This window comes from Candoia aspera, chromosome 17 (assembly GCF_035149785.1).
Source record: "Candoia aspera isolate rCanAsp1 chromosome 17, rCanAsp1.hap2, whole genome shotgun sequence".
Lineage (NCBI taxonomy): Eukaryota > Metazoa > Chordata > Lepidosauria > Squamata > Boidae > Candoia > Candoia aspera.
Window position 1 is genome coordinate 8,006,230 of NC_086169.1, and position 13,685 is coordinate 8,019,914.

General features: G+C 45.9%; 1 protein-coding gene across 4 annotated transcripts; it reads right to left on the reverse strand.

Annotated features, from left to right (window-relative positions):
• Window positions 1-237: 237 nt before the first annotated feature.
• LOC134506400 (uncharacterized) lies at window positions 238-7,197 on the reverse strand. 4 transcript variants are annotated; one of them, XM_063316578.1, is made up of 2 exons: window positions 7,095-7,197; window positions 238-2,542 (listed from the first exon to the last, which is right to left on the reverse strand). In XM_063316578.1, exon 2 carries the CDS (start codon window positions 2,498-2,500, stop codon window positions 764-766), a length of 1,737 nt encoding a protein of 578 aa, XP_063172648.1. In that variant the 5' UTR covers window positions 2,501-2,542; window positions 7,095-7,197; the 3' UTR covers window positions 238-763. The 4 variants fall into 4 exon arrangements, with proteins under 4 accessions (XP_063172648.1, XP_063172647.1, XP_063172645.1 ...); XM_063316577.1 differs by lacking the exon at window positions 7,095-7,197 and adding an exon at window positions 6,213-6,440; XM_063316575.1 differs by lacking the exon at window positions 7,095-7,197 and adding an exon at window positions 5,076-5,890.
• Between the last annotated feature and the right edge of the window lie 6,488 nt (window positions 7,198-13,685).

Genomic DNA, 13,685 nt, shown 5'->3' on the forward strand with positions numbered 1-13,685 from the left:
TCAATTGAACCAAAATAATTAATATATGGAGTGTGTTGACTTGAACATTTTGTTATAAATATTAAAATGTTCTGCTGTCCCTTAAGACTCCTTGGAAGTCTTTTTCAAGTATGAAGTACCACTTAGCAAAATACTTAAAAGATTTTCATTTCATCAGTTTAGCTATTAACCCACTCAGATAAGGAATGTAGAGAAATCTTACCTCACTGTGCCTACCTTAATTGGACTAAAAACTAAGCACTGTTGGGGGGCATGTATTTTTTTTCACACTTTCAATAAAGAAACCTTTATGCCAAGGAGTTGCACAGCACCTTGCTCTGCATGGATTTCTGAGTCTGCCAACCCCAAGACACAATAAAAATAGCTTTTAAAGTTTTTTTTTTTTTCCCTTTTGGTTTTGCAAGCAAATCCAGATCCAATCCAATGAAAAAATATCTGGGTCAGAAAATGTAGGAAAGGGGTTATATCATTTTCCCCCATTTATTCCAATAAAAACATAGTCTGTAAGCAGCTACCCAAACCAGGGCAGACCAAAGCTGAACAAGCAGTAAAATAAACTAAATATTTTGATACAGGTGAGGTACTAAAGCACTGTAAAAAGCAACCAAATAAAGTAAAAACATTTCTCAGTCCCTTTCTCTTTCTTCCTACTCTGTGCATGTGAATTTACCACTAGAGCAAATCATGCATGGAAGTCTTTGCACCAGTTGCCTTTAAGTTATATTGCAGGGTCAGGAACCTTCAGGCAGATCCTCTCCTTTAATTACAGGGTTTGCATCAGAGAAAAGATGCACTCCATATTTACACTGTGGGAAGGAATTGCAAAGAAGAACTGGGCAATTTTTAACAGCTCTGAATAGCATTCAATGGCTTTAGCTTTCAGGAAATATTTGGTCCATTTTTGGTGTGAAAGCAGATTTTGGAACTCTTCTTCATCACTGGAAGCCTCAACAAATTTTTTCAGATTGTTGAAGTGATCAAAACACTTCATATTGTCAATTTCCACACCCTTCTCCATCAGGTACGTTATGCATGCCTCCACATCACTCCAGCTTGGCGTATCACTGAGAGCCATCCACGTGAAGCAGGAAAACTCCTGCAGAGATGCCATCCACATCTCCAGGTATTCTATGCAGTTACTGTAGAGGCGATGCACTGCGTCAGAGAAAGCATCGCACGCTGCCTCTAGCCCCTCCTTGCGCTTCTCCGCGAGCATCCCCTTCACCGTGAGGGACATGAAGTTCTGAGCTCTACGATCAAGCAGGATGGTGTGCACGGAGTCCAACGTCTTCATCACTTCCACAAGGGAGTTATTTTCCCGTTCCATCTCTTCAATGTGTAAATGGAATGCGTTCATGAGCGAATGCATGTGCCAAAGGTACAGCTCACCGAACTCGTCCTCAAAAAAGTTCCTGAGCACAGTAGGTGGATTGCTCTGGGCCAAGAAGAAGGACTTCAAGGCTGGATACACCTGAAGCAGTTTTGTGATGCCAGGGAATAAGGACAGCCACCGAGTCTTGCTGTGGGAGAGCAGTCTTTTATACTCCACCTCGACAAACTCACAGTATTCTTGTAGGAGCTCAGTCCGTACCGTGTAGATGTGGAAGTACTGGTAGATCTTCAGAATGATGTGCTCAATGTCCACATCGAGGGTGTCTGCTCCGTGATGGATGCAGTTGTGCAAAATGTGGGCAGGGCAGTACACCCCAATTAACGACTCTCTCTGGAGTGCTTTCTTCAACTTGGTGAAGATACTCCTTGCTGCGTCGTCTTGCCGAAGCCCACCAATCATGGTGTTGCAGTTGTCCCCTGCAAACGCCACACACTTCTGGAGCAATCCGTATTTCTTGAGAACTCTGACAAGGTGGTCTGAAACGGCATCGCCCGTCTCAGTGGCTGTTTCCTGAAGTTCTAGGAGTTTGGTTCTCAAGCCACCATTCCTGTAGTCATAATATTGGATAAGTACGGGAAACATTTTCACTGCACTGTGATTGCTGTCATCCATAGCCACTCCACAGAAAGGGATGCAATTTTCCTCAAGTGCCTTCAGGTCAATGTTGACTGCATGCTGGGCAAGCACAGAATTCACTATAGCTTTGGTCTTGGTTTGGGTGTTGGAAAATTTTTGAGCTATGTCTGCATCAGGAAATAATTTTCTTAGTAAGTCGGAGGTTCTGTCCATTGATTTGTAGCTGTTGTGATTTGGGATAGTGTGGAACGCTAGAGTGCTGTCAGCTGCAGCAAGAGCGTCCTCTGCTTTGGTGCCTGGATTCACAAAAAACTCAGTCAGCTTTGCAGACCAACTGTCTCCTCCAAGGGCTTTCTTGTGCTTTTCAGAGGACATGTGATACTCCAGGTCACTGGCACCTTTATGTGCAACTGACACAAACGTGCCAGCTTTGCAGACCAAGCACTCTGCTTCATAGTCATCTCTACCTTTGCGAAAATCAGGATATTTCTGCTTCAGTTTTTCGGTAAAGACACATTTTCGTTTAGGCATTTTCTATCTTCAGTGTGGCTCAAAAGCTGAGTCCTGGGAATACTGCAGGAACAAAGTACAGGGACAGATTCAAGAAGGGAATGGAATGGGAGGTAATTAAAATATCACCCTATCCTCATTAAAAAATACTTATTTCATAGATGCAATGTATAAAATAAATAGTACATGTACCATTGCTTATTTTACAATTATTCACACTGGTATTAGGTGGAGGAGCCTGGGTGTCTTGTAGCAAATTTTCAATACTGAATTTGGCTAGTTCATATTGTTTCTGAAGTTATATTTATCAGTTTCCATTTTTAAATGAGCAGCAATCTGGGAGAGAAGACAGATCTAGTTCTCTACAGGTGTATATACCCTACATCATCCTTGATGAATGGATCTCATTAAGTACAGAGATAAGCTCTGCAGCTGCCTGTCCTAAAATAGGACTGGACAGTTTGTGTCTCAAGCATACTGTGGGAATACAGCCATTGTCTTAGCATCGTATAATATGTGATGATGCCATACGTAGTATGGGTTGTGTTATCCTGGGCTTAGACTCAAGCATGTTGTATTAACTTCACATCTGTGGGGAGCATAATTACACAGGCACAGTTGTGTGTTGCTTTTCTAAAAGGGGTTGGATTAGTGTGAGAACGTAAGGCCCATCTGAGGCCCTTCTCGGATAAGCTGTACACATTCATCCCAGACCAACATAATGTTCTACATAAAGACGACACACAGAAGGCAACGTGATAAGCGGCATGAAACTGAAATGATCAGAATGCTCAAACACCTTCCCTACAAGAAAAAGTTGGAACTTTTGAGGTTCTTTAGCTTGAAAATAAAGCAACTGGGGAGCAGATGATTGAGGTGTATAAAATCATGAGTGGCCTGGAAAATAGTTTGGGAGACTTTTTCCCTTCTCCAAACCTAGGAACAGGGCCTATTTAATGCCTCCATCTCCCGCTTGCAAGCCCTTCAGAGGTATCTGGTTGGACACTGAAAAACAAAACACTACACTAAGCTGGGCCATCAGCTGATCAAGCAGGACAACTCTTATAACTGGCAATCAGGGATAGCTGGGAATGAACAGACGTTGCCAAATGGTCCATTAGTGCTCTCATTTCATTGTCACAGTACTTTTGCTCCCATTAGCCAGGCTCAAGCGTCAGGTGCAGCAGGCAAAAACCTGGGGGAAAAAAACAAAAACAGGCATTCTCGCAGGAAAAAAACACTTCCCCTTCCTCTGCTTCCTTCTTCCTGGAGCAGCTGTTTGGAACTGAAGTTAGGGAAGATTAATTCAGGCCCAGAGTGTGACTGAAAATGAGACCTAGGCTGCTCAAAGCCAGAAAATGCTGAATAAAGAGTCCTGGCCAAATGCCCAAAATATATTTATACGGAGAGAAACGGAGTGGATCTTGCCACCAGAATAGGAGCTGCAAAATACAGGCTTTCTCCTGTCTGTTCTGCTGTTCACGTCCTAAATGCTATCATAATTTTTATTCTGAAAAAAAAAAAAATTCCAGAAAATGATTACACTGCTATTTTACCTATTTCTGTGGGGCACAGAACAAACAGCCAAACACAAAAAAGCAGACAATCGAAATGGGGAATAATTTAAGTCCCAGTGGGAGCGCAGTTAGTTTTCACTTGGCCCCATTTACGAAGATGAGCTTTTCAGCCGGACTCAGAAATCCTTTCAGGTGTATGAAAAGTCTGGTAACCCTTGATCTTAGCCAATAGACCTAAACCATTTGCCTCACTTCTCACTCTAAAACTTATGGAATTGTTTCATAAGCATCTTCTGTAACAGCTGTGTAGTACCGTGTAGCCCTCCGCCTGGAAACTGCAGACCAGAACCAGCCCCTCCACCTGATGCTAGACATAAGACACCACCTTTGATTGTTAACATGGCTATGGATGCAAGCAGATACTGTGCCCGGACAGTTGTGAAGGAAAACATTTGATGAAACCCTGGACATTCCTTGGCCAAAGAGTCATCTTCCCAATGAATATGCCTGTGTGTGATTATCTTTATTAGGATTTATTGTCTGCTTTTCAACAGGAAAAAAAATCAACACCCCAAACAGATACAAATATTCAACCAATCACAATGAAAACAGTATGCATTGCTTAAACTTTCATCCACACCTTCAATCCCTTCCTTTTGTTCTCTTCCTGTTCCTTCTTCCTGGTCCTCTCTTCCGGTTTGTGACCCTTGGGGCTGGGTTGATTATCTTTCATATTAGTCACTGTATATCAGCTTTCGAGATGCTTAATAGAACTATTCTATTGTTATTAAACAATAAAGCTAATAAAGCTTAAAAGCATAAGATAAAAACTAACAGAGCTGAAGAGAGAAAGAAAGAGGAAAAAGAACAGGAGTTTCTTTACCAGTTTCTGCCTGTGGTAAAGCTACCATATCTGAACTGCAAGAATCTGGACTAGATGGCAGCGAAGGGCTATAGTTTTGTATACTTCTGTTCTGCTATCTAATGGCCCTTTGGATTTTTGCAGTGCAGCTATGGTAGTCTGGACATTCACAACGAGGATGTCAGCATAGCAAAACCCCTGCATCTGTTCATCTCACCTCACAGAAGGCAGGTACACAGAGAAAGCTCTGGATACCTTCTTAAGCAGCCTTTCCTTTCGGTGCCCTCCAAAACTCCTGGCGCTGAACTCTCACGCACCCACACACACACACAAGCCTGGATGTAGGAAAATTCCACCGAGCTCCGGAGAGGGGGCGGGGGAGGAAGTAAAACAAGATCCGGCTGGTGATTCGCCATCTTGCAGATCCGCCCCCTCCAATCCACCACAAAAAGCAGCATGGTGTCGAATGGAATTAAATGAAAATGAAAGGTGCCTAGAGAAAATCAACCTGACAGGAGTGAATCTGCAAAAATACAGTTGTATGCTATTTTAGCTATGCTATTCAACTCCGCAAAACCCACTTTGCTGAGTTTACACAATGACTCAATTCCTGATTTGCACAATACAGTGCATTTGGCACTAACTCTTGCAGGCTGAATTTGCACATCTTGCTAAACAGCAAAATTTTGCTTGTTAATTTTTTGTGTCTTTCAAATCTTGAACCTTTGAAGCCTTCCTCAACCTGGCAGCTTCCATATGTCTTGTACTACAGATCCCATCACCCTCAGCCAGCATGGGAATTTACGTGCATAGTGAATGAGCTAGGTTCACATGCTCATATCCTGGTACTGTAAAAAGTTGGGTGGGAGGAGGAACTTGCAAAGAATTTGTACATTTTCAGAAAGAAATTATAACCGGGGGCATTTCAAGCACCAAGTCGTATTTCTGGCTACTTTTTCACGTTGCTGCCGCAATGCCAGCCACTGAACAAACAATTCATAAAAGGCTCCAACACCAGATACAGAGCAAGCCATGCACTGGAGACCTATTACTACAGCTTTTGGCAGGAGCCAGCAGAGTGATATGGCAACAACAAAACACACAATGCAATCTGAGATCACATCACAGCCATTCAAGTTTCCCAATCTGGGATATCCTGGTTACAACAGTTATTGGTTGGGGGTTGTTTCTGGTGCCTAATCGGCACACAAGCCCAAACTAAACAGGCTTGTCAGATCGGGCTAATCGCTGCCATTCTTTCAGAAGGCTTCCTGCCAGGTTTAATCTTGAAAATGACTCTTTTGTTGCTCCCTGATCACCAACAGGCTGGCTGCATTCGCACAATACACTTAACTGGATCACTGAAGAAACGAGGAAATGCATTCACACGTTAAGATTGGCTCATTTCAATGCGCTGTAATCCCTGCCAACGCAGATATTTAGAGCCAGTTTGGTGGAGTGGTGAGGGCACCAGGCTAGAAACCGGGAGACCGCGACCCAGCCTTAGGCACGAAGCCAGCTGGGTGACCTTGGCTGAGTCTCTCTCTCTCAGCCCTAGAAGCAGGCAATGGCAAACCCCTTCCGAAGAACCTTGCCAAGAAACCTGCAAGGACTCCTCCAGCAGTCACCTCTGACTCGAAGGCACCAAAAACCACTCAGTAAAGAGAAAGGCTAAACTGGCATCTTGGGCAAACCCAGCCAGATAAAACCTCCATCTCTGCGTCAAGCTGCTGATTAAACGCGGAGGTGAACGAACCGTCAGAATACAGACACCTGAAAGAGGGAGAAGCAAAAAGAAGGCACAAACGCGTACTAAGTCACTCTCCTCTCCCCTTTATTGATCTTCCGAATCCACGCCCGGAGCGCGGCTGCTGAGCTGAGAGGGAGCGCCAGCCTTGCGCAGGCGCGCTGGGTCGCTGCGGCTCGTACGGTCCTTCGCAGCTGCCTGGAACCGGTTTGGACCGGGTGGAGCGAGCCCCCTCACTTCCTCTGGCGACGTACCCCGACGCTGGGTCGTTTGCTCCCCCGCCCATGGTATCCCTCCGCGCCAGCTCCGCCCCCTCCGCGACGTCAATATGGCTTCGCCGGGGACAACAAACAAAATGGCCGCGCGAGCTCGCGCGCCCCGCTCCGGGCCCAAGGAGGCCCGCCCGAGCTGCTTCTCCGGGCCCCGGAATTCCGCGGGCGGCCCGGGGGTTTCGAGCCCGCCCTCCGCGGACCCCACTGGCGGCCTCACCTGCCGTTCGGCCGCCCGTTTTCCCGCTCAGCCTCCGCTCCCGCCTCCGCTCCTGCCGCCTCGTGCGATGGTGGGCGGCGGCGAAGCGCGCAGGCGCGGGGTGGGCTGCGAGGCGGCAGCTGAGCCCGGCTTCGCCCCCTCGGCGGCTGGCGGTGCGGGGAAGCCTGGGGCCGCCTTCGGAAACGCTGGGCACCTGTCCCCGCTTTCCGCGATTCTCTCCGCCTCGCGCGGTAGGGCAGGCGGCGGGGAGGCCGTAGGCAGAGGCGCCGGTCCAGCTCGGACAGGCCAGGCGAAGTTGCCTTTCTGGGCAGGAAGGAAACGGCTCGCTCTTTCCTGCGCAGAAGCATCTTGGCAGACCCTCCCTGGGGAGACGGGCTTTTCCGGGTCCTGCGAGGCGAGGCCGGCTTGGGGGCCGTAAACGACCGGCGTCAGAGATCGCTTGCCCGGCAGCGGAGCGGCTCCGTCCCCCGCGCCCCCGCCTCGCCCGGCCCCCGGCCCGGCCCCCGGCCCGGCCCGCTCCGTTCGACGGCGGCGCCTGCCCCGCTGCCGGGCTCGGTTTCCCACGGAGGCCTCGCGTGTGAGGGGAAGAAGCGCAAGAGGAAAAGGCGTGTGTCAGAAAAGGCGCGCGAGTGTGAGGGGTGAACAGTTTGTGTGTGAGAAAAGTGGGAAAGCAAAAGTGAATTTTAAAAGTGAATAAAAGTGATGGAGAGGAGAGAAACTCGTGCATGTCAGAAAAGGTCATGTCTGAAGGAGAAAAAAGGTGTGTGAATTGGTGAAAAGGTATGTGTGAGAGAAATGGGAGTGTGAGGCAACTAAGAAGCAAGAGTGTGAGGGGTGAAAAGTTAATGTATGAGAAAAGTGAAGGAAATAGCGTGTGAGGGGGAAAAGTGCAAGACAAAATGCGTGTGTCAAAAGGGGCCTGAGAGGGTAAAAACAAAAGTTGATGGAAATAGTGTGCAAGAGTGTGATTGTATCTGAACAGGTGCGAGAGGGGGGTGAAAAAATTACGGATGAGGGAAGTAGCAGGTGAGACAAAAGCTCCCGTGTCTGGAGAAAAACGAACTTGCGCCTGTCAGAAAAGGGCGTATTTGAGTTGTGTATCTGGCAGAGGAAAGTGTATTTGTGAGAAAATGTGCATTTGTGCGCACAAGAAAAGGAGTGTGAGAAAAGGTGAGTAAAAGCGTGATGGAGAAAAACTTCTGCATGTTAGAAAAGGTCATGTCTGAAGGAGAAAAATTGTGTGAATGAATGGGTGAAAAAGTTTGAGGGAAATAGCGTAGTACATGTCAGAAAATGGTGTGGCAGAGAAGTGTGCGGCAGGAAAACTTGGAAGGAAAAGGATCCTTGAGAGAGAAGTGCATGTGGAGGAGAAAAAGTTGTGAAAAGGGTGTGTGTGTAAGGAAGAAAACGGAAAGGGCAGGTTTGTGAGGGAGAACAGGTTTGCGTGAAAGAAGTGTCCGTGTGAGAAGAAAAAGTGCAAGGCGGGTATGCGTGAATAAAACTTGTCCACGCCAGAAAAGGGCATGTCTGAGCGAGACGAAGGTCTGTACGCACGTGAGAAATGCATGCGTGTGAGGGGGAGAAAAAGCGTCTGAGAAAAGTGCGCATATGGGGGAGAAAACTGAGTTGTATGTGTGAGAAAGGTATGTATCTGAGGGAAAAAATGTGGAGTCAAGGAGAGAAGAAAATATTTGAGAAAACGGTGAGGGAAATAAAATAGCGTCAGAGGGAAAAGTCTTGTGCGGAAAAGGGAAAGGCGTGGTGGCGCTGCCTCCCTCGGTTGACCCTGCTGGAGGACTCCATTCCAGACGCAGATGCGCCGTTCCTTCCCCAGGAGATGGGTCCGGTGCCCGGGAAGACGGGCATCCCTTTTGTTGCGCCAGGACCATCCTCTGGCGGCTCAGCGTTTTCTCGGAGGCTTGGCGACCCAAGCGGAGCCAGCGCGGGCGGGCCGGGGGGCCTTTGGGAAGGGGGGCGGGGCTCAGGGCGCTCTCGCGGGGCGGGCCGGGCAATGGCGGCTTCGGCCCCCAAGTCGCTGCTGCTCCTCAGCGCCCCCTCGGGGGAAGGGGGCCCAGGACAAAAGCAGTGCAGAAAAGGAGGCTCACCCGGAAGAGGGCTCCTTGTGGAAACAGTGAACAGAACAGGATCTCTCTTCGGGTGCTTTGCGTAAAATTCCACCCGCAGCTCGGGAGTCCAGGGGTGCGGGGAGTCCGCCGCAGGAAGCCTGGCCATTAGGAGGGCGAACGCTGGCCGCAGCTTGGGGAGCCCGACTGGGCCTTCCATGGCCCTCAGCCAGTTCCAATCAAACCACCCTCTCCCCTATTTCATCATAATTCCCTTCTTTCTATAACCTTTCTAATAATCAAAATCATAAATCACAAAATCATTTTCTTTCTTACACGAAAAATCCATAAGGGGTTTCCAGTCATTGATGAATGTCATAATGTGACATCAATTGTAACATTTAAATAATATTTAAATAATGTTAAATGTTTCTGATTTTAATTTTTTATTGTAAACCGCCCAGAGTCCCTCCTTGGGAGGCAGATGGGCAGTGATAAAGTTTGATTGATTGATTGATTGATAGATATTCCTCCAGAAAGATGATTTAAGGATTTGGGAGGATGCAGCAAAAGTTGCACTATTTATTCATCCATCCATCCATCCAATTTATATGGCCACCCATCTCAAGAAGTGACCTTACAAGAAAGTGCAGTAAATCTGTGACTGTTTGGGATGAAGAAGAGAGGAAGATATTTTTTTTAATATCTTTGTTCAGGTTTGAGCAGAAAATAGATTTGAATCTCTGATAGATCAGTGGGTGCCTTGTGGTCAATCAGCTGAGTTTCCTTCTTGGATAATAAGATATAAGGAGTGAATTTCTTTGCAATATAGTTCTTGATGTCTTGCATTCAGTCCCCACACCCCTTCCCATCAGAAGGGCCCAAAATTTGGTGCCGTGTATATTTAACAAACACATCAAGAAATCAGCAAATGTCAACATACTTTTTATTTCCATTCCACATCCTTCCCCTAAAATGCCTTTGCTTTGGAATGTGTATTTTGGAATTTTATTCAATAAGCCAGTTAGACCCCCATCTACCAAAGTATCTTGGTTTCAATGGAAAAAAAAGTAAAAAGATGCAACAGCTATTTTAGAGGGGTGTGCAGACAAAATATTCAACCAGGCGAGATACAAACCTAGCAGCTGTGTTCATACAACAGGCTAGCCTTGGTTCACTTTAATTCAGATTTTTTTTTTCATCTTAGCAACTTGTGTGACTGGTTCATTTATCTAGTTTCTGGATGTTACTATGTGAACCCAGAAAACGAGTAAATTTGATAGAGTAAGTGTGTTCTGCTGCCTAACCAAGCCAAAGAGGGCCAGGAGGGAGTGAATTCCCAGATGAAGCTCTTGAGAAGGTGAGGGCAGAAGCACCTAATTCAGTGAACTATGCTGCCCACTGTCCCTGACCAACATCGCCCCTGACTGTGCTGACCGGGGCCAAGGAAAGTGGGGGAGAGTCAGAATTCAGTGCCGTCCGTGAAGCCCAGTCACATCAGTCCTCCAGCGCCATCTGCTGGGGAAGGAGTCAATCTAAATTCACTGAATCTGAGAAGGAAAGCCAGTCCTGCTGAGGCTCAAGCCGAGGCTGGGCTGTTTTCAGCCAGCGCAGGCCAAATTCGGCATACGCCAAACAGTTTCTTGTTGGGAGATGGCCTCTCCGTAGGTCCTGGGCACGTCATGAGTCTCCAAACTCTGCACTTTGGAGGTGCAGGTCAGGGAAAGGCTGAAGCCATGGGTTCTGCTGTAGGTACAGGGTATAGTAAGATATCTTTTTTTTTTTTTTTGTAGTTGCAGGAGTCTCATTTGTCCAGAGCTGTGAAGTGGAAAACACATTAGAACTGTAGTAAAACATTCTTCCCAAACAAGGTAGGGAAGAATGCAGCACATTTCTTCCGTAATTCTTTTCAATTCCTTTATAAGAGTAGCCATGTTTCTGCTCATGATTTGCACTGGGAAACATGGGATGGCCTACATATGCTTTGTTGTGGGTCACATGATTGGGGAGGAGTTTTAGAATAGATTCACAACTACATGGGATGAATAATTCTTTATGATATATTCCCATTTCTCTATGGTTTCTGTATGTGCACTAATGTGAGCATAACACTATTCAGACCTTTAAACATTTTAGTGGGCTGATTTTTAGAAACGTATTAATTTTTAAAGCAATTTTTGTATGAATGCTATCTTTTATCTGTTCCCATCGACAGCACGTGATTGAAGATTAATTAAGACAAATTAAATGTCTTAATTTGCTCCATGTAGATGCCATTAATCTTCTAGCAGTGTCCACCACTTAAAAGATTCCTAGTAAAGAGCATCTCCTTTCCTTTGCTGTGTTGACAAGTCTTTCCTTCAAGACAGGGCTCAAAGACTCCCAATTTAGATCCACATGTATTGTAGATAGGATGGTTGCATCATCAACATATAGAAAAGCTGATGCAGGTTTACTATTTAACAGGAGGGCTTCCTGTTAAATCTTGGAACTATAGAATTGATATAAATATTGAAAAGGTGCAGCTAGGATACAACCTCACTTAACTTATTTTTGAATAAAAATTGGGCAGAAAGGCATCCTAGAATACCACTTCTAATCTGAACCTCATAAACTATAAATAGTAGTTTAGTTGCTTCCGACTCTTCGTGACTTCATGGACCAGCCCATGCCAGAGCTTCCTATCGGTCGTCAACACCCCCAGCTCCCCCAGGGACGAGTCCGTCACCTCCAGAATGTCATCCATCCACCTTGCCCTTGGTCGGCCCCTCTTCCTTTTGCCTTCCACTCTCCCTAGCATCAGCATCTTCTCCAGGGTGTCCTGTCTTCTCATTATGTGGCCAAAGTATTTCAGTTTTGCCTTTAATATCATTCCCTCAAGTGAGCAGTCTGGCTTTATTTCCTGGAGGATGGACTGGTTTGATCTTCTTGCAGTCCGAGGCACTCTCAGAATTTTCCTCCAACACCACAGTTCAATAGTAGTTAGTGGCCAATAAAAGAGGATTGCCCAGAGCCTGTTTCTACAGACTGAATCAAATGTTGCCTTTAAATCAATAAAAACAGTGTAAGCAGAGCACTTTATTTTGAACTAGGTGGTGCAAAGTAATACACTCAAGTGTTGACTGTCCTGCCTTAAACCCAGTTTGCTCATTGGCCAATGCATTGTCCTGTACCAGCTAGTCAACTAATTTCCAATAAACATGCCTAGTATACAATTTACTGATTATTCTTAGTACAGCAGTGCATCAAACGTGAAAATATTTTGTTTCAAACTCAGAACAAACCATTGTGTTCAAGAGGTTCTGCCAAACCATTTCAGAGTACAGTGGCCATAGTTTAGCTGAAAGAAATGTTTTAGTTGTTCTGGATATTTGAATGCAGATGGGACAAAGTTGACATGTATCATCAGCTATCTCCTCTCAGCAGCCCCCAATGTAGCATATTCTAGTGGCCTTCTGCCCCACCACCTCATCATCCCAGGGTCTTTTCTTCCCTCCCATCAGCTGCTAACCACTATCAATACTGATATCTCAGCATGTTTTCCCTCTCTCCCTCTTGTATAATAGTAATTTATTTCAGAGCAGCATAATAAAACATGTGTAAAATTAACAATCACTAACTTATTTATTGTCCACATTCCTACCCTGCCACAATCTAGAAGCTCTTGGTGATGTACAGAGTATAAAGCCAAATAAAACATCCATAGTAATACAACTATAAAACAATGCCACCCAAACAAAAACTACAAGCAATAAAAATAGAAAATAAAGATGCCCCCAAGAACTTTTTCTTTAACAGCTTCCAAAATGTTAAGAAAAACAGGGGCAGCCTGACCTCCGTTGGGAGGCTGTTCCACAGCACTGGTGCTGTCATGGAAAAGCAGTGCCTCCAACCTGCCAGTCTCCCAGAAATGTGGGATCAGTAGCATTCGCTCTGTTTGATCTAATTGGTTGGGCTGGGACTGGTTGGAGCAGGCAGTCCTGCAGATATTTATAGGTTAAAACCAATACCTTAAATTGTACCCAGAAACCAATTGGCAACCAATGCAGGGTCTGCAAACCTGTTGTTATAGTATATGCTCCCAACAACAGGAGCTGGAAAGTACGCAGGCCGCTGAATATTGGACCAACTATCATTTCTGAGAGGTTTCTAAAGGCAACCCCCCTCCCGCGCAGGATGGAGAGATTTGAGAGGAAAGGATTTCAAGAGAGTACTGTAAGCTCTCTAACCCCAGGGCTACCAGTGTGATCGCATTGCTTTTGATGTGTAGAAGAGCAAACGGTTTACTCTCTTGTAATCCCTTTCTCTCCAATCTCTCTGCTCTGCAAGGGGGGAGAAAAAACAGGTCATGCACAGGATGACATGTATTGAGTGTAATGGCAATCATGTGACTGAGGGATACTGCAAAGGTCGCAAATTGGCTGTAAAGTTTTTTCAGCACCATCGCAACTTTGGTTGCTGAATGAGTGGTTGGTAAGCAAAGACTACCTGTAATATATTTGACAGACCGCCTCTCCCCAATCACATC